We start from the raw sequence: 19,038 nt of genomic DNA, 5'->3' as shown, positions 1-19,038 counted from the left end.
GACTTGCTTGTTGACATGGTAGCAGGTTTGCACACTTGCACTGTGTGGGGTTCAGTATCACGTGGTCCAACCTGTACTCGGTTGCTGTTTCACTGCAGCTTGTGAGAGGTCACAGCGTCTTGCATCAGCTTGTGCAGAATCTGCAGCTTCACTGTGTCTCTAGCTTGTTAGGAGGTCGCTGTTTTACTGTTCTGTCCTCCCTATGTGTGAGGGTACATAGATTGACAGGCAGTATAACCCTGATTTCCTTCAATGCATTGACAAAGGAGCAAGGTCCAACTTCAACTTTTATTGCAAGGAAATACGTGAAATTAGAGTGGTAAAACTGTGGAACAGAAAAGAGAATACACTTACTAATGTATACTGACATGTGGCAATGCATATAAGACATTACTGTACATAGCAATGCAAATACAAGAAATGTGCACAAGATGTAAGTTACACAAGACATAGATACAGGATGATAATGTTAAGCATCCATAAGAGTATACACACCAGCGATGCCGCCATAAACTAAGATGAGGGAGGATGCAACTAGCTGTGTTTCCTCTAGCTGAATTTCCTGTAGAAAACAAGATATGGAGGGAAGATGATGTCACCAAAGTTCATAGGTGAAAGCTATGGTAGCTGGGCTGGGACAAAAATTGTTCCAATATGTAATATGTGAATGGCCACTAGATGGCGCTGGTACAACATGAACAGTAGGTTACACAGTAAATTACACATTGTGAAAACTCTCATAAGAATAACATGACAATATAATGATGGAGACATGACACACACTTATATGTATTTATACACATACACACATATAGGTGTTATAGCAGAGAAGCCATATGCCTGTTAATTATTTCATTAGCGCAAGCATAGGTTTCTGCTACTTTCACACCTATATATGTGTATATATACATACATGTGTGTGTGTATATATACCCCTACACAGAAGTTCTGATGTTATGCCTGCCTCCAAACATGTCCTCAAAAAAGCCCAATAAACGCCTGCAACAAAAAGCCGGGTGAAAAAGTAGCGAAGCTACTAACCTGTTCTATATTAATTCTAATACAAACAAACTTTTTTTCTGGTTCTGGACATGCTACAGAGCTGAAACTTCACAGGTACCCTTTTTAGACCCCCCAGACACTAAATCCAAAGAAATCTCATTTTTTTTTTCAATAATTTTTTCAATAATTGGCTCTCTATCAAAAATGACAATTTTTAAAAACTTTTTTTGTGTGATTAATAGTCCCTGGGGCATGACCCAGAACCCTAGGCACTTTTTAGGGCCATTTTTGGGTTTTAGGGCTTCAAAATTGTGTTTTTTGATTACCAAAGTTCAGGTCCCATTGATTTCAATGGGGTTCTGAAATCCGGGCCGAACTTTCGGGAAGTTCGGGTGTTCTGGTCGAACCGAACTTTTGAAAAGTTCGATCATCCCTACTTAAGACTACCAGTCTTAAGAGGCCTGTTCAGAAATAACTGCACTCCTGTGATCCATAGGAAATGTACAGCCAAACAAGCTTTAGGTCTTAAAAACAACTTTAAAGATGGGCAGATTCAATGGACTACTCAGTAATCACTTTTCTATGTTTCTATGTTTTTGGGGTTTTTTTCCAAATTTTGCTAATGATAGTTAGGCATTATGAAAATAAGAACTTTCAAACATAGGAAGTAATCATTATACATAAAGTGATCATTAAACATAGAAAGTGAGTCAACAATTTTATACTCCTGAGGTCAAAAAGAATAAAGGAGGATCCCAGACTTCCTGTCATTATTGATAACATATTGCCCATCTTTTGGTGTAGTTTTTGAGTAGAATTAAAGTGCAATGCAACCTTTTGGGAAAAAAATGCTTAGATTCACAGCTGACATACAAATAGATCACCCTGTGCCATATGAAATAATTTATAAATAATGCTATGCTCCTAAATAGGAGCTTTGGCCTTTCCTTTTTACTGCACAGGACCCATCTGCTGGATAAAGTGTTTCAGTAGGGAACAGAGATATGGCTTTGCTACCCTGATCTTATCTTCCCTACCACAAATTTCGTTCTGAAACGTTTCACAATATTTCAGTAAGCCGTTGGTACTGAATTATGTTCTTAAAATATATTAAATCGTGCTGCAACTTTCAACCACTTAACACTTTGGGGTTGATTTAATTGATTTAAATAGGCAATTCACTTTGCAAAGGAATTTGCCCTTAGCTTAGTGGATTTGGTAAAAATTAATTTAGCAAATAATATCCAATCATGTTCAAGCAAAATGAAGTAATTTTGCTTGCACATGATTGGATGATTTAAGTGAGTAGAGCTTTACCTGATTCACTAAGCTAATGGAAAATGTCTTTGCAATGTGAAACTCATATTTGCTTTTAGTATATTAACCCAATTGTATTAAAAATGTGATGGGTTTGCAGACTTAGCACATGAGTAAGATATTCAAATATTTATTGTTTAAATGCATTTTTCTTTTTTAAATGTAGCATTACATAAATTGTATATGGCACAATTTTTAAGATGCCTCAGTATGTGAAGAAAGTGAAAGTCACTTTCTTCACATATTGACGAAATTGTGTGGGTATATCATAGTATAGCTGCCGAGGGGTTGGTTTGCACCTTTGAGACCGTCATAAAATTAAATATATATTCTTTAGGAACTTATTCTGAACAAAGGGTTTAATATTTTGGACAATTTTTAAGATGCAAACTAAGCATTGTGTATTTATTTATTTTGTTCATTAATAAAGTGCAGATATATCCCATGGTGCTTTGGAGCATACAGAGAAGTGGCCTTATCAGTCAGGTTTTTGTTTTCCCACTACCGAGGGGTTGGTTTGCACCTTGGAGACTGTTATAAAATGAAATATATATTCTTTAGGAACTTATTTTGGACAAAAGGGTTTAATATTTTGGACAATTTTTTTAAGATGAAACCTAAGCATCATGTATTTCTTTATTTTGTTCATTAGTAAAGTGCATATATATCCCATGGTGCTTTGAAGCATACAAAGAAGTGGCCTTATCAGTCAGGTTTTTGTTTTTCCACAGAAGTAAACTTAAAGTTTGTCATGTTTATAGGTAGTGGAAATGCAAATTAGGATTGTAAAGGTTCCCATTACTCGGTGTAACATAACTTCCTATGGAGAAACTTGAGTCTGAAAACTATATACTATACTGTAGTCTTTCCAACTATAAACAAAGTTTCAGCCAAATAACCTGGAGCTACTTATCCAAAATGCTGTGCCTGATTTGAAAAGTTGTTTAATGCCTGTTTTATAGTGCAAAGCAAGTACATTACCATCACCAAATCTGGCTTCATAATTATAAATGGTGTGGAAGATAACGTTTCAAAAGAAATTTTAGCTACGCTTACAGTGAAATCCTTTATGACTGAGTTAATTTCTCGGGAGACCATTTAAAACCCGAATTCGTCATTGATCATGTAAAGGGAAGCTGGCTGTATAATGTATACATTTGTACTGGCATGTAATAGCCTTTCATTGCAACAAAGATGTTTTTTGTTCCTTAAAGTATTGATCCACCGAGAGAGAGTTTTTCCGCACGAACACAGAGCAAAACAAGAGAAGCATTTATGAGTGTTCCTGAAGGCTGTAACTGTGTAAAGTACAGTGGTTCAATAAATGTAGCTGCTATATCATTCCTTTCTTCATGAAAGGAAATTGGTTTTAGCTTATAATGTAATTTGCTTAAAAATGCCAACTGTGAACTGCGCCAGCACAAATTTAACCCATCTATCTAAAAGAGAAGCAGTACAGTAATAATGATATTGGGGGGAGAAAGTCGCTTTCCAGAAACCTGTTGGGAGTTTGCAACTTTCTCTAACTCATTTAAAGGTATGTTTTTTTTCCGAAGTCTGCTCTCCAGAATACTGATTTTCTCAGGTACCCTGAAGAATAAAAGTTGCACTTTAAATGTCATGCTCATTACTACCTACTTCCTGCAATATATTAAATAGACAGACATTAATTTTGCAATTAGCTGAATTTGAAATTTGGAAGCAACTTTTAACTATCAATCAAATTGTTGTGCAGTCAGCATTTGGTTATATTATTCATGTGTTTATATCTGAAACTTTTCATAGATATATTCATGAGATAATAAACAATAATTTCCAGTTCAAGATGTGTATAGGGCAAACACATTTCACAACAACATAATAACAGTGATCATTCTTAACCTTTTTCAAAGTGTCACTTTGCCTATCTTTTTTTAATATAGCTTATAAAATTGTGCCTCTCTGCTATATTTTTCCAATGTACTTCTGCCAAGTTTTTTTTTTTTTTTTTCTAGAATCCCCTCCTTTTAAGCCCAGTCATTACTCCTTTCTTGTATGTTCTCTCTCCTCTCTCTCCTGTTGATATTGCCTGCATACGTTCTCTTAACTAGCAAACAGTTTCTCTTTTGTCTGATGCAAGCATTTTACACTAAACAATATTAATTTGTGCTTTAAAACATTTTTTTACATATTGGTCACTTTTAGATGTGAGTTTTATTATACAAAATATATTCATTGTATTCATTTATTATCCAAACAAAGCTTTACAGATAGCATAAATAAATCAGTGACTAATATCATTTATTGCAAAATAACAAAACAATTAAGAAAGTGGATAGCAACAAATACTTAAAGCAGACCTCTAGCCAAACATGCATAGCCCTTTAAAAATAAAATGTAAAAATACACTTTTCTGCAATACTGACATTCAATTTAGAGCTCCCCCCTTCATTACTTCTTTTCTGACACCCCATGTCCTCCGTTTTCTGGGTTGATAGTTATACTGCATTGCTCTAACACATCATTAGGTGAGCACCGGCCAGGGCAGCATTAAGTACCATCCATCTGCTGACACAGGTGTGGGAAGTTAAAAAAAAACAAATCTAGACTAAAACTAAACCTATAGCAAAAAAAGAAAAAAATGAGGTGGTAGAGAACCATCTCAGAAAGGCTGCATAAACAAGGGCTCACACAAGGTTACAATGCAAAAATAATTTTTTTTTGGTGATTGGTTATCAAGAAAAATTTTAAAAAGGTGAACAAGTCATGTAGGATCAAAAAAGATATATGATGTAGTCATATACAAAGTGTTTTTCAATTGCAAAAATAGTCATGATGAACCCACCAGTTAAATTGATTGTCAACAGTATGGACAGTCCTCATGCATTAGCCATTTTGTGAGCCTGGACTCTGTCCCCTCAGGCTTTCTTATAACATCCAGCCTGCAGATAGTCTATCTCCCAGCCACCCATCCTTTATACCTGATGTGACTACCCTCTGGAATTATTGTGACATTTCTATTGATCAGCTGTATGTCCAAATTACGGGCTGTTGACTGTATGAGACTGACCCTCATTGGGAGTGGACTGTTGATCTTCATACTTCTTTAAGAGGGTGACCTCTATGATCTTTGACTTATGTTATTATATGGAGTCATTATTTCATGTTAAGTGAATCACCCTTCAGTACATCATCTTAATCACAAACTCAGCACACCTTTAGGAACGTATGAACCGTGGCCACTTGCAGTCTTGCCTTAGAGTCTACAAGCATTCAACATGGAATATATTCAGGAACTTGACCCCAAACTTGACTACATTTAGGCATGCACTGCATACATTTCTGGAATAGGTAGTAGTGACCGATAGTCATTTTGTGACGGGTCACTCCCTACATCCAGTAATCTGTGCCCATAGTGGGTGATTGGTGGGGGTGGGACTTTGGCATGTGTATTGCCATCCAATTTTATCTTGATACCCACACGGGCTTTCAAGGTCAACACTTTGTATATGACTACATCATATATCTTTTTTGATCCTACATGACTTGTTCATCTTTTTTTAATTTTTCTTGATAACCATCACCAATAAAATTGTATTTTTGCATTGTAACTTTGTGTGAGCCCTTGTTTATGCAGCCTTTCTTAGATGGTTCTCTACCACCTCATTTTTTTCTTTTTTTGCTATATGTTCTCCCTGGTTGCTAAGGGTTCCTGGCTGCTACAGGCCGTTAGGTACTGATTAATGATTCCACCCATGCAGGCTTTGCACTGAGGAATATCCTTTCTCTACCAATTTTAATTATTTTTTAAAGCTAAACCTAGAGTAATGACCCAAACGTTGCTAACTAGCCACCAATCAAATATCATTACAGCAACCACATATGTCCAAACCAACTAAGCAAATTGTTGGCTGCTTTGTGTGGATGCCTTTGATTGCTTTCTAAGTGGGAATAATTTTTTGCCCTTTCCACCTTCTCATACTTTACCAGTATGTTCACCTATCCTTATCCTGCCAATGTTTTCAGCCAAAACTATCACTGCTTATAGATTTACAATCCTTTTAGCTAACCTTTTCCTGTTATCCTGCTATCTCATCTATTCTTTATTTTTATGCTCGTCGTGATCCTTATTATTTTTGTATTTTAAATCTTCTGAATTTCTACCCTTTGTTTTCCAAAATCATGCCTTCTTTTCTCTCCAGTTCTCTATTCTATTTTCATAACAGTCTTTCTTCTCCCTGCATACACAAAACTGACCTGAAATCATGTAAGCTCTGGGAGGCAAAATCCCATCATGTTTGTCTTATGCATGCAAAGTGGCAGACAAATGACAAAAATCACACAGATGTTCTAGATTATGTCACTTGATTTTTTTTTAGAATATATCTGTAAAACTGCAAATCCCTGGTGTATGAATAAATTTACTTGAATGTCAGCCTTCCTTAGTTATCAAAGGGCAACAGTAAAAAATGATATACTTATGCCATTCAGGAATCTTTGGCAATAAAAAAAGTCAGAAAGCCAACTCACAATGGTTTTATAAGAGATAGCGTTTCTAAGCTTTTTCTTATAATTCTGGTGGGACTAATGATTTTTCACATGGGATTTTTTTTTTTTTTTTTACTAAGCAATTATCTGTTCTTTCTACCTGTCTGCAAGCCAGCAGGAAGCTTAAATGTGTGTGTGTGTGTGTGTGTGTGTGTGTGTGTGCTATTGGCACTAGATTACATGTAGATCCTAAGCTTTGTGGTTTCCCGGAGCACTGCAGCCATGCCTGGATGAAAAACAAAAGCCCTGGAAAGGTAAACTATGCATTACAAAGCTTCAATTGGAACTAAAATGATATGCTAAATTGCCAAAAACTTTACCAGTCACTCTATCCCTGTAATGTGTTTCAGCATTGTTTACATCAAAACTCTACCAATCAGACTGCATAACCCACTAACTAGATTTTGAATGTAAGCAAAGTTGGAACACAGTACACGCCAGACACATGGAAAACTGGTAGACTCTATTCATAGATCTGTTAATGTTTCCCATGCTGAGGACACATAAATGTTCTCACCTTTGAGAGCCAGCAGCTCACACTTACTATTGCTGCTGGCTCTCAATCCCAACTGTCAGTGACAGCTGAGGTCCCCACTGACTTTGAGGAACCAGTCAGAGCGCTTCCTGATCATGTGAACACTATGTCAGCTCCAACATATTAACCACATGCAGGCTAAAGGCTCCATTGTCAAAAGGTCTGCAGATGAACCACCTTGTAGACATAGTAGCACATCAATTGAACCAAGGCACTAAACCTGTAAAGCCAATGTTCAACTTAATCCCAATAGTCCTTCCAGGAATTCACACACAAGGATAGAAAAAACAAACAAACAAACAACAGATAAAACCCAGCACAAGGACAGCGGGGGTGCAATGAATGTTGATGGCAATGTCCTTGTGAATTGAACTGCTTGACTGTGTTAGCCAATATTGATCGTGAGCCACTGTCACGTGATCAAACAAAAGTGCTCATCTGTGCAACTGAGCCGTAAGTACACTGTAGTGAGGATAACATACTGTTTTATTATGACAGAATACCCAGTTGCATGAATCAGAACAAATAGATCAAAATAAAAAAGCCCACAGTCCATAAATAATGACAATGTAAATGCAAATGTTAATGCACTTACTATGGTGTGCAGCAAATGGGCATAATCTCTATCATGGTGGGACTGTGAATGCAAGGCACTCCTGTGAAAAACCCAAGCAGCAGCTATTGCAAGGTCTGCAATCCAAAGTGAGAATGAATGTGATGGAAGGAAGTGGCCACAAACAAGCCTGCAGAGACACTAGAGGTACAGCATTGGACCAGAAGTGTGTCACTGATAATCAGGAAGTGCATAACAGATGGACAAAAAGTCCTCAGGTGGCCATTTTCCCAGAGTCCTGGAGTCCGTATGGTCTCCAAGACGACATGTTTTGAGGCATTGCCTCTTTCTCAAATCTTGGAGGGGAAGATCAATGGGTTCAATAAATAGTCATTATTGTCAGCTATTTGCTTTCACTGTTTTTTTAGTTCCTTTAGCAATGATATGAGTAGGTCACTAGTAAAGTACAAACAGTATATGGTATATTATCCATGTATTGCTTCCTTTGACTTGTATGTCTGAATTTGTGGTCTCTCTTTCTCATCTACTTTGTCCTTTACATCTCTATACTTCATCTCTAATCTCTTTTGTTTGCTTGCCTCTCTGTTTCATGTTCGTCACTTTTTTGTCTTCCTGTCTGACCTGTCTCCGCTATATCTCTTGTCAGTACTGTGCTGCAATATGGCCACTGCAGATAAAGTACATTATCAGTTACCCGTAATAAATCTGCAACATAAAATGAAATGTTTTTGTATACCACATTTTTGTTGACAATAAAATATTGCCTTTGTATCTTTCTAGGTGGATCTCATTCGACCTACAAAGGTTACAGGGATCATTACACAAGGAGCTAAAGATTTTGGACACGTGCAGTTTGTGGGTTCTTACAAACTTGCCTTCAGTAATAATGGAGAACACTGGACTATCTATCAAGATGAGAAACAAAGAAAAGACAAGGTAATATAAGGATACAGATAGGGTGATGATATGTTGGCTAATAAATTTAATTTGCATCTACAGTGTGTCAGACATCTCTTCGATAAATCTGTCAGAGACTAGAGAATTGTGTGAACTTGGCCAGCAAAGAACAGATGGCTCCAAAAAAAAATGAACCAAGATCTATTATAAGAAGAAGAAGAATAAGTGAGAAACATTCTACTGCTGAGATTTATATATTTTATTAGGCATAGCCTCTTTTCTGTAAGGACAGGCCATAGTACCAGTTTTCTTTAATATTACTACTCGTTTGAAGCCCTCAGAGCAAATTTTGGATGCAATAAAGCACAGTACAGGGAAGATACTGTAGTTACATAAGAAAACAGGGAACATGGCAGGACCACTATAGTCTAGACAGAATATGATAAGCACAGACATAAAGTTTCTCTAAAAGTGTGAGAATAGACAAAGTAATCTTTTCAGCTAAAGATGACGCCTGACGCTGCAGATACCATAAATGTTAGGAGTGACTGGCATGATATAGATAAAAAAAAATTTAATCGGCCAAATGCTTCTAAGTCAGTAAGGACTGAGAGCCCAAAGGAAGCTGTATGATGTTCCACAAATGTGTTACTTCTTTGTTAAACATGGGAACATATTAATTTCACGGAGAGGGCGAGATAGATCAGTTTTATTCATTTTAACTTTTAAGCTTTAATATGAAAAGAAGATGTTGGTCAAAGAAAAAAGATTTTAAGCATAAAGAAAAAAAAAACACTCATTGTCTTTCAGTTTTTCACTGCAGATAGTGTTTATATAAAGGCTGTTTAAAGAAAATCATGCTATCCATTTTGCTATCCCATATAACAGTACCTGTGCATAGAGACTGTTGCATACATTTTATTACTCACTCTTTCATGATACAGCTCTCTAGAAATTCCTAGATAGCAGATGTGAAATCCCAGACTGAAAATTAGACTTATAAAAGTAAAGTCAGTTCTTACACAGTCAGCCAGTATACATTGACATAATCCTTCCTTTCCCGACTAGAATTATTTATTTATTTATTTATTTATTTATTTATTTATTTAGCTAGGTTTAGCCAAAAGAAAAACATATTTTAGGCCAATGGGAAAAGGAGGAATGAAGGAAGGGCAGGTACAAGTAAGTAAAATACATTTTTGCAATGAAGAGATTTCCTAGATTATCAAGTTAGTTCCTACAAAATACAAAATATTTTCATCATTACAGAACAAAGTTATTTAAACGTGACAAACTACTACTAGCTATATAATGACCTGGATAAATACATTTTTGCACAGAGTTTCTCAGCTTCTACTTAGGGACTGTTATCCAGAACTGACATGAGAATGGGCGCAAAAAAGAGCTTTTGACAGTAACTATGCATAGCTACTGTTAGATGGGATAGCAAGAAGAATTACATGGTTTAGGACGTTAAGATGCTGCCCAAAATCAAGTCTGCATGGTGCTGTGCTCAGAATAGTGGAACACAGCCCACCCACTGCTGGTCAGTTGGTTGTCAGCAAAATGATGGAAGGTCAATTGAGAACAAATAATCTTTAGAGGTCTCTGTACAGTAGAGCTCCATGTCAGTGGATAATCCTGAAGGTGAGGTGGCTAGGATTGGATGGTCAGCTACCAGCGAGAGCAGCTTAGAATTGTCTCAGCTGTGTGTTATTAATGGCCTCATTTACCAGCATGCTTTGCATTATTGTGTGTCTGTGCCTTTCCACATTCCCCCTTCTAGGAAGGATATATAAATGTGTGTTCACTCCAGGTATTAGCATGCTTCCCCTCCTAAAACTCTGTTGGAGATTCAGAGAGCCCACCCAGGTTAGTTTTGGATGAAGATGCAGTAAGTACACCCACCTAAAACTTTGTTGGAATTCTAGTTAGTAAAGCCATTGCGAGTGGTGCCAAAGAATTTACTTCTGTAGATTTACTAAACATTCACCATTGTAACAACTGTAAAGACAGTTGCTGATATCAAGAAGAACTGTCAACTAGACATGTGCAGAATGGCAAAATGTGTTTAGTTTCGGATAGATTTGTTATGTTATTAATTTTGTTTTGTTATGGAATTAGTTTAGTTTGGTTTCTGAATTTGTTTTTTGTTTCATTTAGTTTTCATTAAATTTCGTTTCATTTTTGTTAAAATTTGTTTCATTTATTCATTTTCGAATTCCAACTTTTCAGAACGATTAGAATTCGGATTGGTCAAAAAAATGACCGATTCAAATTCTGTTTGAAGAAATAGCTGGTTGTTAAGCAGCAGGCTGGGAAGCCGGCCGCCTGCGTGACCCTTATATGAGCATGCAGCCGGCAGGTCAGGGAACGAGCGAGCACCACCCTCTCCTGAGCCATACCAGGTAACATGCCCTCAACAACCTAGGCTGTGGTTGTTGGGGGTATGCTGGCGGGGAGCTTATTGGAACTGGAAGCCCCCTTTAACAAGGGGTCCCCAGATCCAGCCCCCCCATGTGAATGGGTATCAGGTACATAGATTTGTCGTCAATCATGCCGCCCGCAACCCGAAAAAAAAAATCGCTCTCGCCGACACGGAGGCTCTATGCCCTATTGTAGGCTCTTCCATTTGACAATTCTTTTATAGGGAAGGGTGGGGGTCACCTATCTATGACACCTGGTGGTACCACCCCTTCTGATGTCATGAACCCAGCATGCACCTGTCCGTGACAACAGAAAGGGGCAGTGCCACTGTCAGAGAAACGGCCATGCTGCAACTGGAAACTCCGTCAGTACTTCCAATGGCCGCAATGGACTCAGGCCATACACTCATTGTCAGTGAAATGGCTGTGCTGCAACTGGCAACTTTGCCAGTACTTCCCATGGCCGCAATGGACTCAGGCCATAGACTAATTCACTGGCCTATAAAAGGACTCTGCTTAGCCCATCAAATTGCTGGATTGTCTTCAGCTCTTCCTGTTTCCTGAGCATTGCTCCTTCCTGGATTCCAGTTTGAGCCGGCTTGTTCCTGACCTGTCTGCTCTCTCTCCTGGCTTTGACCCCCGGCTTTGTCTGACCATCCGATCTTGCTCCAGTGTTTGACTTGTGTGACCATCCCTGCTCTTTTGTCCTCTGCCTGACTTCTAGTTTACCGATCCTGGCATGCTCAACGGACTGGCTTCTGCTCAAATCCCCTTGTCTTGGCGCCTGTTTGGACTGACACCTGTGTATGACCCTCGGCCTGGCTTTTACCTGCACATTGCTTGATTCCCTGGACGCCCTGAAAGTTGTTCCGGATACCCTTGTGAACCTTTACCTGCACTCCACAAGCATTCAGTGCTCCTTGGGACGCGTCACCTCCTGTCCCACTTCCAGGGGTGATTCGCACCGAGCTGCAAGGGAAGCCCTCTCAGCATTTCGGCCTCTACCCAGAAGTGATCTGACAGCCACCAGGTGACGTAGACAAGTGGTCCTGCCCCTTCCCTATAAAAGAACTGTCAACCAAAGGAGCCTGCAGTAGGCATAGCACCTCCATGTCGGAGAGAGCATTTTTTTTTTTCTTTTCAGGTGTGGTGGGCCGCGTGATTGATGACATATTTACATTTGGGGACACTGTGTTTTATTTTTTAATAAAGGATTTGTCAAAAACTGTCTCTCTGTTTTTATTATTTTTTGGTACTTGGGTACAGGTATGAAATACCCATTCACATGGGTGGGGGGCAGGATTATCAGAATCCAATAACCACCCCCCCCCCCCACCCACAGAGCCCATAAACCACAGCCCAGGGTTGTCAGGAAAAAGTCCTTGTCCACATCAACTTGGGGACAAGGTTCTTTGGGTTGGGAGGGGGCAGAGCACCCCACCCCCATGTGTTGAGAGCATGTGGCCTGGTATGGTTTAGGAGGGGAGGGCTTACTCGCCCTCCTCCTTTTCCTGACCTGCCGGGCTGCATGCTCAGATAAGGGTCTGTTAAAACATTTTTCTATTGCTGGCAATTGTATTGTATTTCCGCCAATTTAAATGTCATTTAATGCATTTTTTTTTCTTTAGAAATGTCAATTTTGCTGCAGCATATTCTATAGATGCTACAGAGCGGGCCGCTTTAAAGGCAGAGTAAGGGAACCCCCTTAGCACTATATTTAAAGGATTTTTTTTTTTACTGTTTCATTTAAAGTGGGAACCCCACTTTAAGTGAAACAATAAAAATGAAAAAATCCTTTATTTATAGAGCCTGGTGGTCCCCTTAGTCTGTCTGCAAAGTGGCACATCTGTAGCATGTATAACTTGCTGCAGCAAAAATGACATTTCTAAAGAAAAAAGTCAAATTACATTTAAATTGACTCGCGGTTACAATTGCCGACAAGAAAAAAATGGCTCCCCACCCCCCGTCCATACCAGGCTCTTTGGGTCTGGTATGAATTCTAAGGGGAACCCCGTGCCAAAATGTAAACCCCCCCAAAATCCATTACAGACCCTTATCTGGGAACGCAGCTCAGCAGGTCAAGAAAGGTAGGTGCGAGCAAGTGTCCCCCCTCCTGAATCATATCAGGCCACATGCCCTCAACATGGGGGGGGATGGGACCCGTACCCATTCATCAAAAAGGTGTCAAAAAATTATAAAAATCCTTTATTAAAAATTAGAAAACAGTGTTTCCCGATGTAGATCCGTTGCCACCCACCACACCAGAAAAGAAAAAAAAATAGTTCTCACTGACATAGAGGTGCTATGGCTACCACAGGACCCTCTATTTGACAGTTATTTTATAGGTAAGGAGCGGGGCCACCTGGGTGCACCATCCCCTTTCTGATATCACAGACTGGTGCATGCTGGGTCCATGACATCAGAAGGGGCGGTGCCACCAGGTGACGAAGACAGATGGCCCTGCCCTTCCCTATAAAAGAACTGTCAAAAGAAGGAGCCTGCAGTAGGCATAGAGCCTCCTTGTCGGCGAGAGAAATATTTATTTTCTTTTTTTTTGGGTCGCAAGTGGCGTGATTGATGACGGATCTACATTGAGGGGGACACTTTTTTATTTTTTAATAAAGGATTTGTCAAAAACTGTCTGTGTTTTTATTATTTTTTTGACACTTTTTTTGGTGAATGGGTACGAGTACTACATACCGATACCCATTCACATGGGGGGGCGGGAACTGGAGGCCCTGTTATTAAAGGGGGCTTCCAGATTCCGATAAACCCCCCGCCCACAGACCCTGAAAACCACAGCCCAGGGTTGTCAGGAAGAGGCCCTTGTCCCCTGCCCCAAAACACTCACCCCCCCATGTTGATAGCCTGGGGGGGTCCCCTTAGTCTGTCTGCAAAGTGGCGCATCTGTAACATGTATAACATGCTGCAGCAAAAATGACATTTCTAATGAAAAAAAAAAGCGAGTCAAATCACATTTAAATTGACTTGAAGTTACAATTGCTGGCAAGAAAAAAATGTCTTGCCCCGTCCATACCATGCCCTTCCGGTCTGGTATAAATTCTTTACAGCTCTTATATAGGCAAGGGGCGGGGCCACCCAACTACATCACACGGTGGCACCATCACGTGAGGTTAGAAGGGGCGGTGCTACAAGGAAGCATAACTTTTATTTTTTTTCGGGTTGGGCAGGCGTCGTGATTGACAATGTATTTACATTGAGGGAAACTATTTTTTTTTTTTTTAATAAAGGACTTGCCGAAAACTGTTTCCTGTGGTTCTTACTTTTTGACACTTTTTTTTGGTGAATGGGTAGGGACATAATGTACCCGATAGCCATTCACATAGGGGGGCTGAGATCCAGGGGTCCCCTTGGTAACGGTGGCTTACAGATTCCTATAAGCCCCCCGCTTGCAGACCCTGACAACCACAGCCCAGGGTTGTCAGGAAGAGGCCCTTGTCCCCTGCTCAAAGCACCCTCTTCCCCATGTTATGGCCTGGTATGGTTCAGGAGGGGGGGGGCACTTGCTCACCCCCTCTCCCCTGTCTTGACCTGCCAGGCTGCATGCTCAGATAAAGGTCTGGCATGGATTTTGGAGGGGGGGGCATGCCATTTTTTATTTTATTTTTTTATTTTTTTCCTATGGGGGGGGGGGGCATGCCATTTTTTAAACATTTTTCTATTGCTGGGCAATGCCAGCATTGTTTTCTTTACATGCATCTGTCAGTGGGGAAGCAGGATGCAGGCTTCTAAACAAACAGCTATTTCTTCACACAGCATTCGAATCGGTCAATCGTTTTTCGATAATAAACTAAACAAATTTTAATGGATTTTTAACGAAATTGGTTACTATTCCCTACTATTTTATTTGGAGATTTGCATACATCTGAATCTCCGAAAAAACAAAAATTTGTCTGAATTTGTATTCGGACCGATGCAAATTGCACATGTCTACTGTCAACAGTCTTTAAAATACTATTGTTATTGTCATCTATTACTTTTATTATTAATAATAGCGCTGCTGTTTAAAGTGGTATTTATTAGAACTTTCTCATGTAATAAATCTTTGGTGGTGTATGGGCAGTCTGAAACTTTATAAAAGGATTATCGATTAGCTGAATAGCCTGTCTACTGCATAACTCAGTTTACATTACATTTCATCTTCTAATATTTGCTTTTAGGACAAATGCAAAGTTATTTTAGCTACACAAACTGTATCAGCATGCTAGACTTCTAATATTATGTATTTTCATCATGCCAAATAGTGAATATAATTATTAAAATCCAGCAAGTTCAGGTTGGAACAAATAGACAGACAGCACAGAAAGAAGATTACCAATACACATAGAGAATTTAAATACTAATGCAGGTTATAAGCAAAAGGTGGAACCTAAAGAAGAAGTATGGTAATATGCCAAAAAAAAAAAAATACGTTTTGATTAAATTTACATTTTCCCTTTGGTATTAGTTGTTTTATTTGATGTATACAATCAAAACTACAAACAAATTAGAACGGGATCCAAAGACATTATAGAGCTGTATTAGTTTAACTACAAATATTAATATTCCTAGATAAACAAATACTCCTTCCGGCTTGGTCTGAATACTGAACATTAATCATAGTTATATTTTTATTAAATTATCTGATTCAGTAAGCAATGGATGAATTTACAGTAAATAAATGCTTGGGCTTGAACTAAACAGTCATGAAGTTCTACATTTACAGTACTTCTAAAACCAAAAAACTTTTTTTCAATTTGGATAGTGTGAGGAGGAATTGGAACCCCTGTCAGGTTTTTTTTAATCCCTGTCTACCACTGTTTGTAAGAGTTAGTTGTCACCAGCACTATAATAATGGGAAAAATCAAAGTTTTGAGTTTTCCCCAGAATAGGGATATAGGGGAAACATTCAATGGGGACACTCATTCCAATGTGATCTGACTTTATAGAGAGATTTTAATCACTTTCTAAGGTGTCTTGACAAAAAGTAAAGGGATTTCACCGTAATGGAAACACCTGGGAAAAATGTGCTACAGTATATACAAAATTAGCAAAAACTTTAGACACAAAGAAGAAGTTGAGAATGTTCATCCAAAAAGGAGTAAAGGTTCATCGCAATTATCCAAGCAAATTTTTGTTCATTTCTGCAGCCTAATTCGGTTCAGTGTGTAATAACTTCTATGCTGAAACCATTCATTTCAACCCTTGGCAAAAGGAGCCACTGATGGGCAAGACATTAGGGTTGCACACTTTCTACAAGACAAAAATTGCAAACACAGAGTAAAGCCCCGGCTGTAAAACATTTTCAGGTGTATTTAAAGCCCAAACTTATTTTTATTATTAGCACCTGCACTTTATATTAGCACAGAAGCATTCATATCCTTGCATAAGATATCTATGATGTTTGCACTGGACTTTTAATGGAACGTTTATAGACTGTATTTCATGAGTTACATCACTTGTTACTACCAGGGGTTGTTGGATTCACTGCATATAGCACAACATTGACTTAGCGCATTTAATCTAATTTAATATTATTTATTATATATTTTTTATATATATTTTTTATTGCAGTTCATCTAGTATACATGGTATATGCACTTGGCACTTTACGTATCAGGGTATACCACGGTGGTAGTTACTATCAACTAGAGAGTTATATATATATATATTTTTAATATTTATACAATTTCACATAACCACTGAGTACAGAATTAATTATAGCCACGTTTTTCATTTATTTATGCACTTATGCACTTTAACATATATTATTATATATATATATATATATTTTTACTGTATTTGATTGAGAACACACGGTTTACAATATTAATATAGGCAAGCGCTGGAGGTAGCCAACTATCACAGAAGCTTAAATATTTCTTCATACATCTTTTTGACCCCAGCCCCTGCATATACATTTAAAACCTATAAAGGAGATCAACTTTTTAGTTTATATAGATTCAGTGCTATCTTCCTATCCAGTGGCGCGAGGGATATACCCATTCAGGTGTATTTACATATTACATTCTTCTCTACTTGAAGGGTCTTTCAATGGATAAACCATGGTAAAATGTGATTGAAGTGTAGAGATGTATTGCATATTTTTTATATTTTGCCCTGACATATACTTCAAAGAGAAACAGTCAGATATAGATTTTTTTAGGGAATTGAATCACCCCTCTTAAGTTATTATAATATTGCAGTTTTACCTCTAAGGTATAATGCTATGTTCTGTATTTAGTTGAAGAATCTCTATAGTACAGCAAAATTTTCACCTTATGAACCATCACCCTATTTATAACACAAATTGCATAGCAAATCTCTCAAATGAAAGTACATCATTGTTTATAAGTAATATTATTAGTTTTTTTTTTCCTGTGCTGTTTGAAATGTTTTTTTTATTGATCTAAGATGGAAAAGAGACATTTAGGCCCCTAATAAGTGCCATCTAGTGGACAATGTTGATTTTCTCACTTTAAATCAATGAATACCATTTGTCTAGTACAAGAGTGCCTAATAACATTCATTTTTTGTCCCCATCCACACAGAACAAATGTACATGTACTTTCACTGAGAAAACTGCTATACAAGTTTTTTTTTTTTTTCATAAGTACACCCCTATGTGTCAGACTGTAAGACCCTAGCATGTGTTTTGAGTGTTTGTTATTTAGAATTGAGCTTAGGCAAACTATAGTACAACCCTAAAAACCAAGTCTTCTGCTCTGGCAGGAAGAGCATAAACATTAAGTATTCATTAATTGTAAGGTTGCACTTTTATATCAATTCAAGAATAGACATTCAGATTGTTAAAGATATATTTTGATGTCTGTTTCCCTTTTAATGAACTTGTGCTTTGCCCATGTAGAGCAAAGTAACACGTACACCTAACTGCCCTTCCCCCCATCTTTTGCCTGGTTGTCACCACCTCTCTCTCCTTGCTAGAACACAGTGACTGGTACTACTGGGCATGGGTGATTCACTTCCATTTATCCCACTATGCAACATTTGGTGCCTAAATGGCCAATTACTGTGGAGGTAACCTTTAACCTTGTGTAAACTCACACCTGACTGTCCAGACTGAACTTGCAACCAAACCAACCAGTGGTGAAGCAAAACAAAAGACCTATGATTATGTTAAGATTGACTGTACATATTGAGACATTTTTTAATGCCTTTTGTAGCTAGCCTAAGACGCTACCTTAAATAGGAATTATGTCTTACAATTGTTGCATGGTAATATATAATTGTCATATAGATGGATTAGAGCCATGTAGTTTTGTGTATTTAGTCACCATATGGTATTCAAGAATAGATTTTTTACATCCTATGAGAAATATTAACTTTGCAGACCCATCAGTATGTTTTAAACCAGCTGCTTTGTCTTGATTGTCTTGAAGATAAGGTTCAGCACAGCAACTGTTTTCTGCTGGGTATTGTATCATTTCACCATTAGGCTTAAACTGTTAGTTTACACAATGGTGGATTTACTTACTGCATGTACATCTGTTTGGACCTTTTAATTAAGGCAAATCAAATAGCCTTTAAGGTTACAGACAACAGGGATTTGTACAACACAGTATGTTCCTATTTAATTATATTTTTTATATTAAATTTTATTAAATAGACTAGGTAAATGTTTTGGTATTGAAATATTCAGGGGGGGTTTAGCACCTTGGGACCACATGCAACAGGCAGTTATCTTAAACAAAAATGTCTTTATTCTTCTTAAGCAAACACAAGAGAGCTTCCAGCAGCAA

The 19,038-nt window shown here is 38.0% G+C and overlaps 1 protein-coding gene across 2 annotated transcripts in view; it reads left to right on the top strand.

Moving 5' to 3' along the window:
* Positions 1–19,038, top strand: part of EDIL3 (EGF like repeats and discoidin domains 3) — a 960,591-nt gene that overhangs the window by 936,079 nt on the left and 5,474 nt on the right. For both annotated transcript variants that reach the window (XM_082243154.1, XM_082243153.1), the window contains exon 10: positions 8,736–8,891. In XM_082243154.1, coding sequence (XP_082099280.1) covers positions 8,736–8,891 — 156 coding nt within the window. The remainder of the gene's footprint in view (positions 1–8,735; positions 8,892–19,038) is intronic.

The sequence above is a fragment of the Pelophylax lessonae genome (genome assembly GCF_965119305.1).
Source record: "Pelophylax lessonae genome assembly, chromosome: 1".
Lineage (NCBI taxonomy): Eukaryota > Metazoa > Chordata > Amphibia > Anura > Ranidae > Pelophylax > Pelophylax lessonae.
This window is presented reverse-complemented; position numbering and strand designations above follow the sequence as displayed.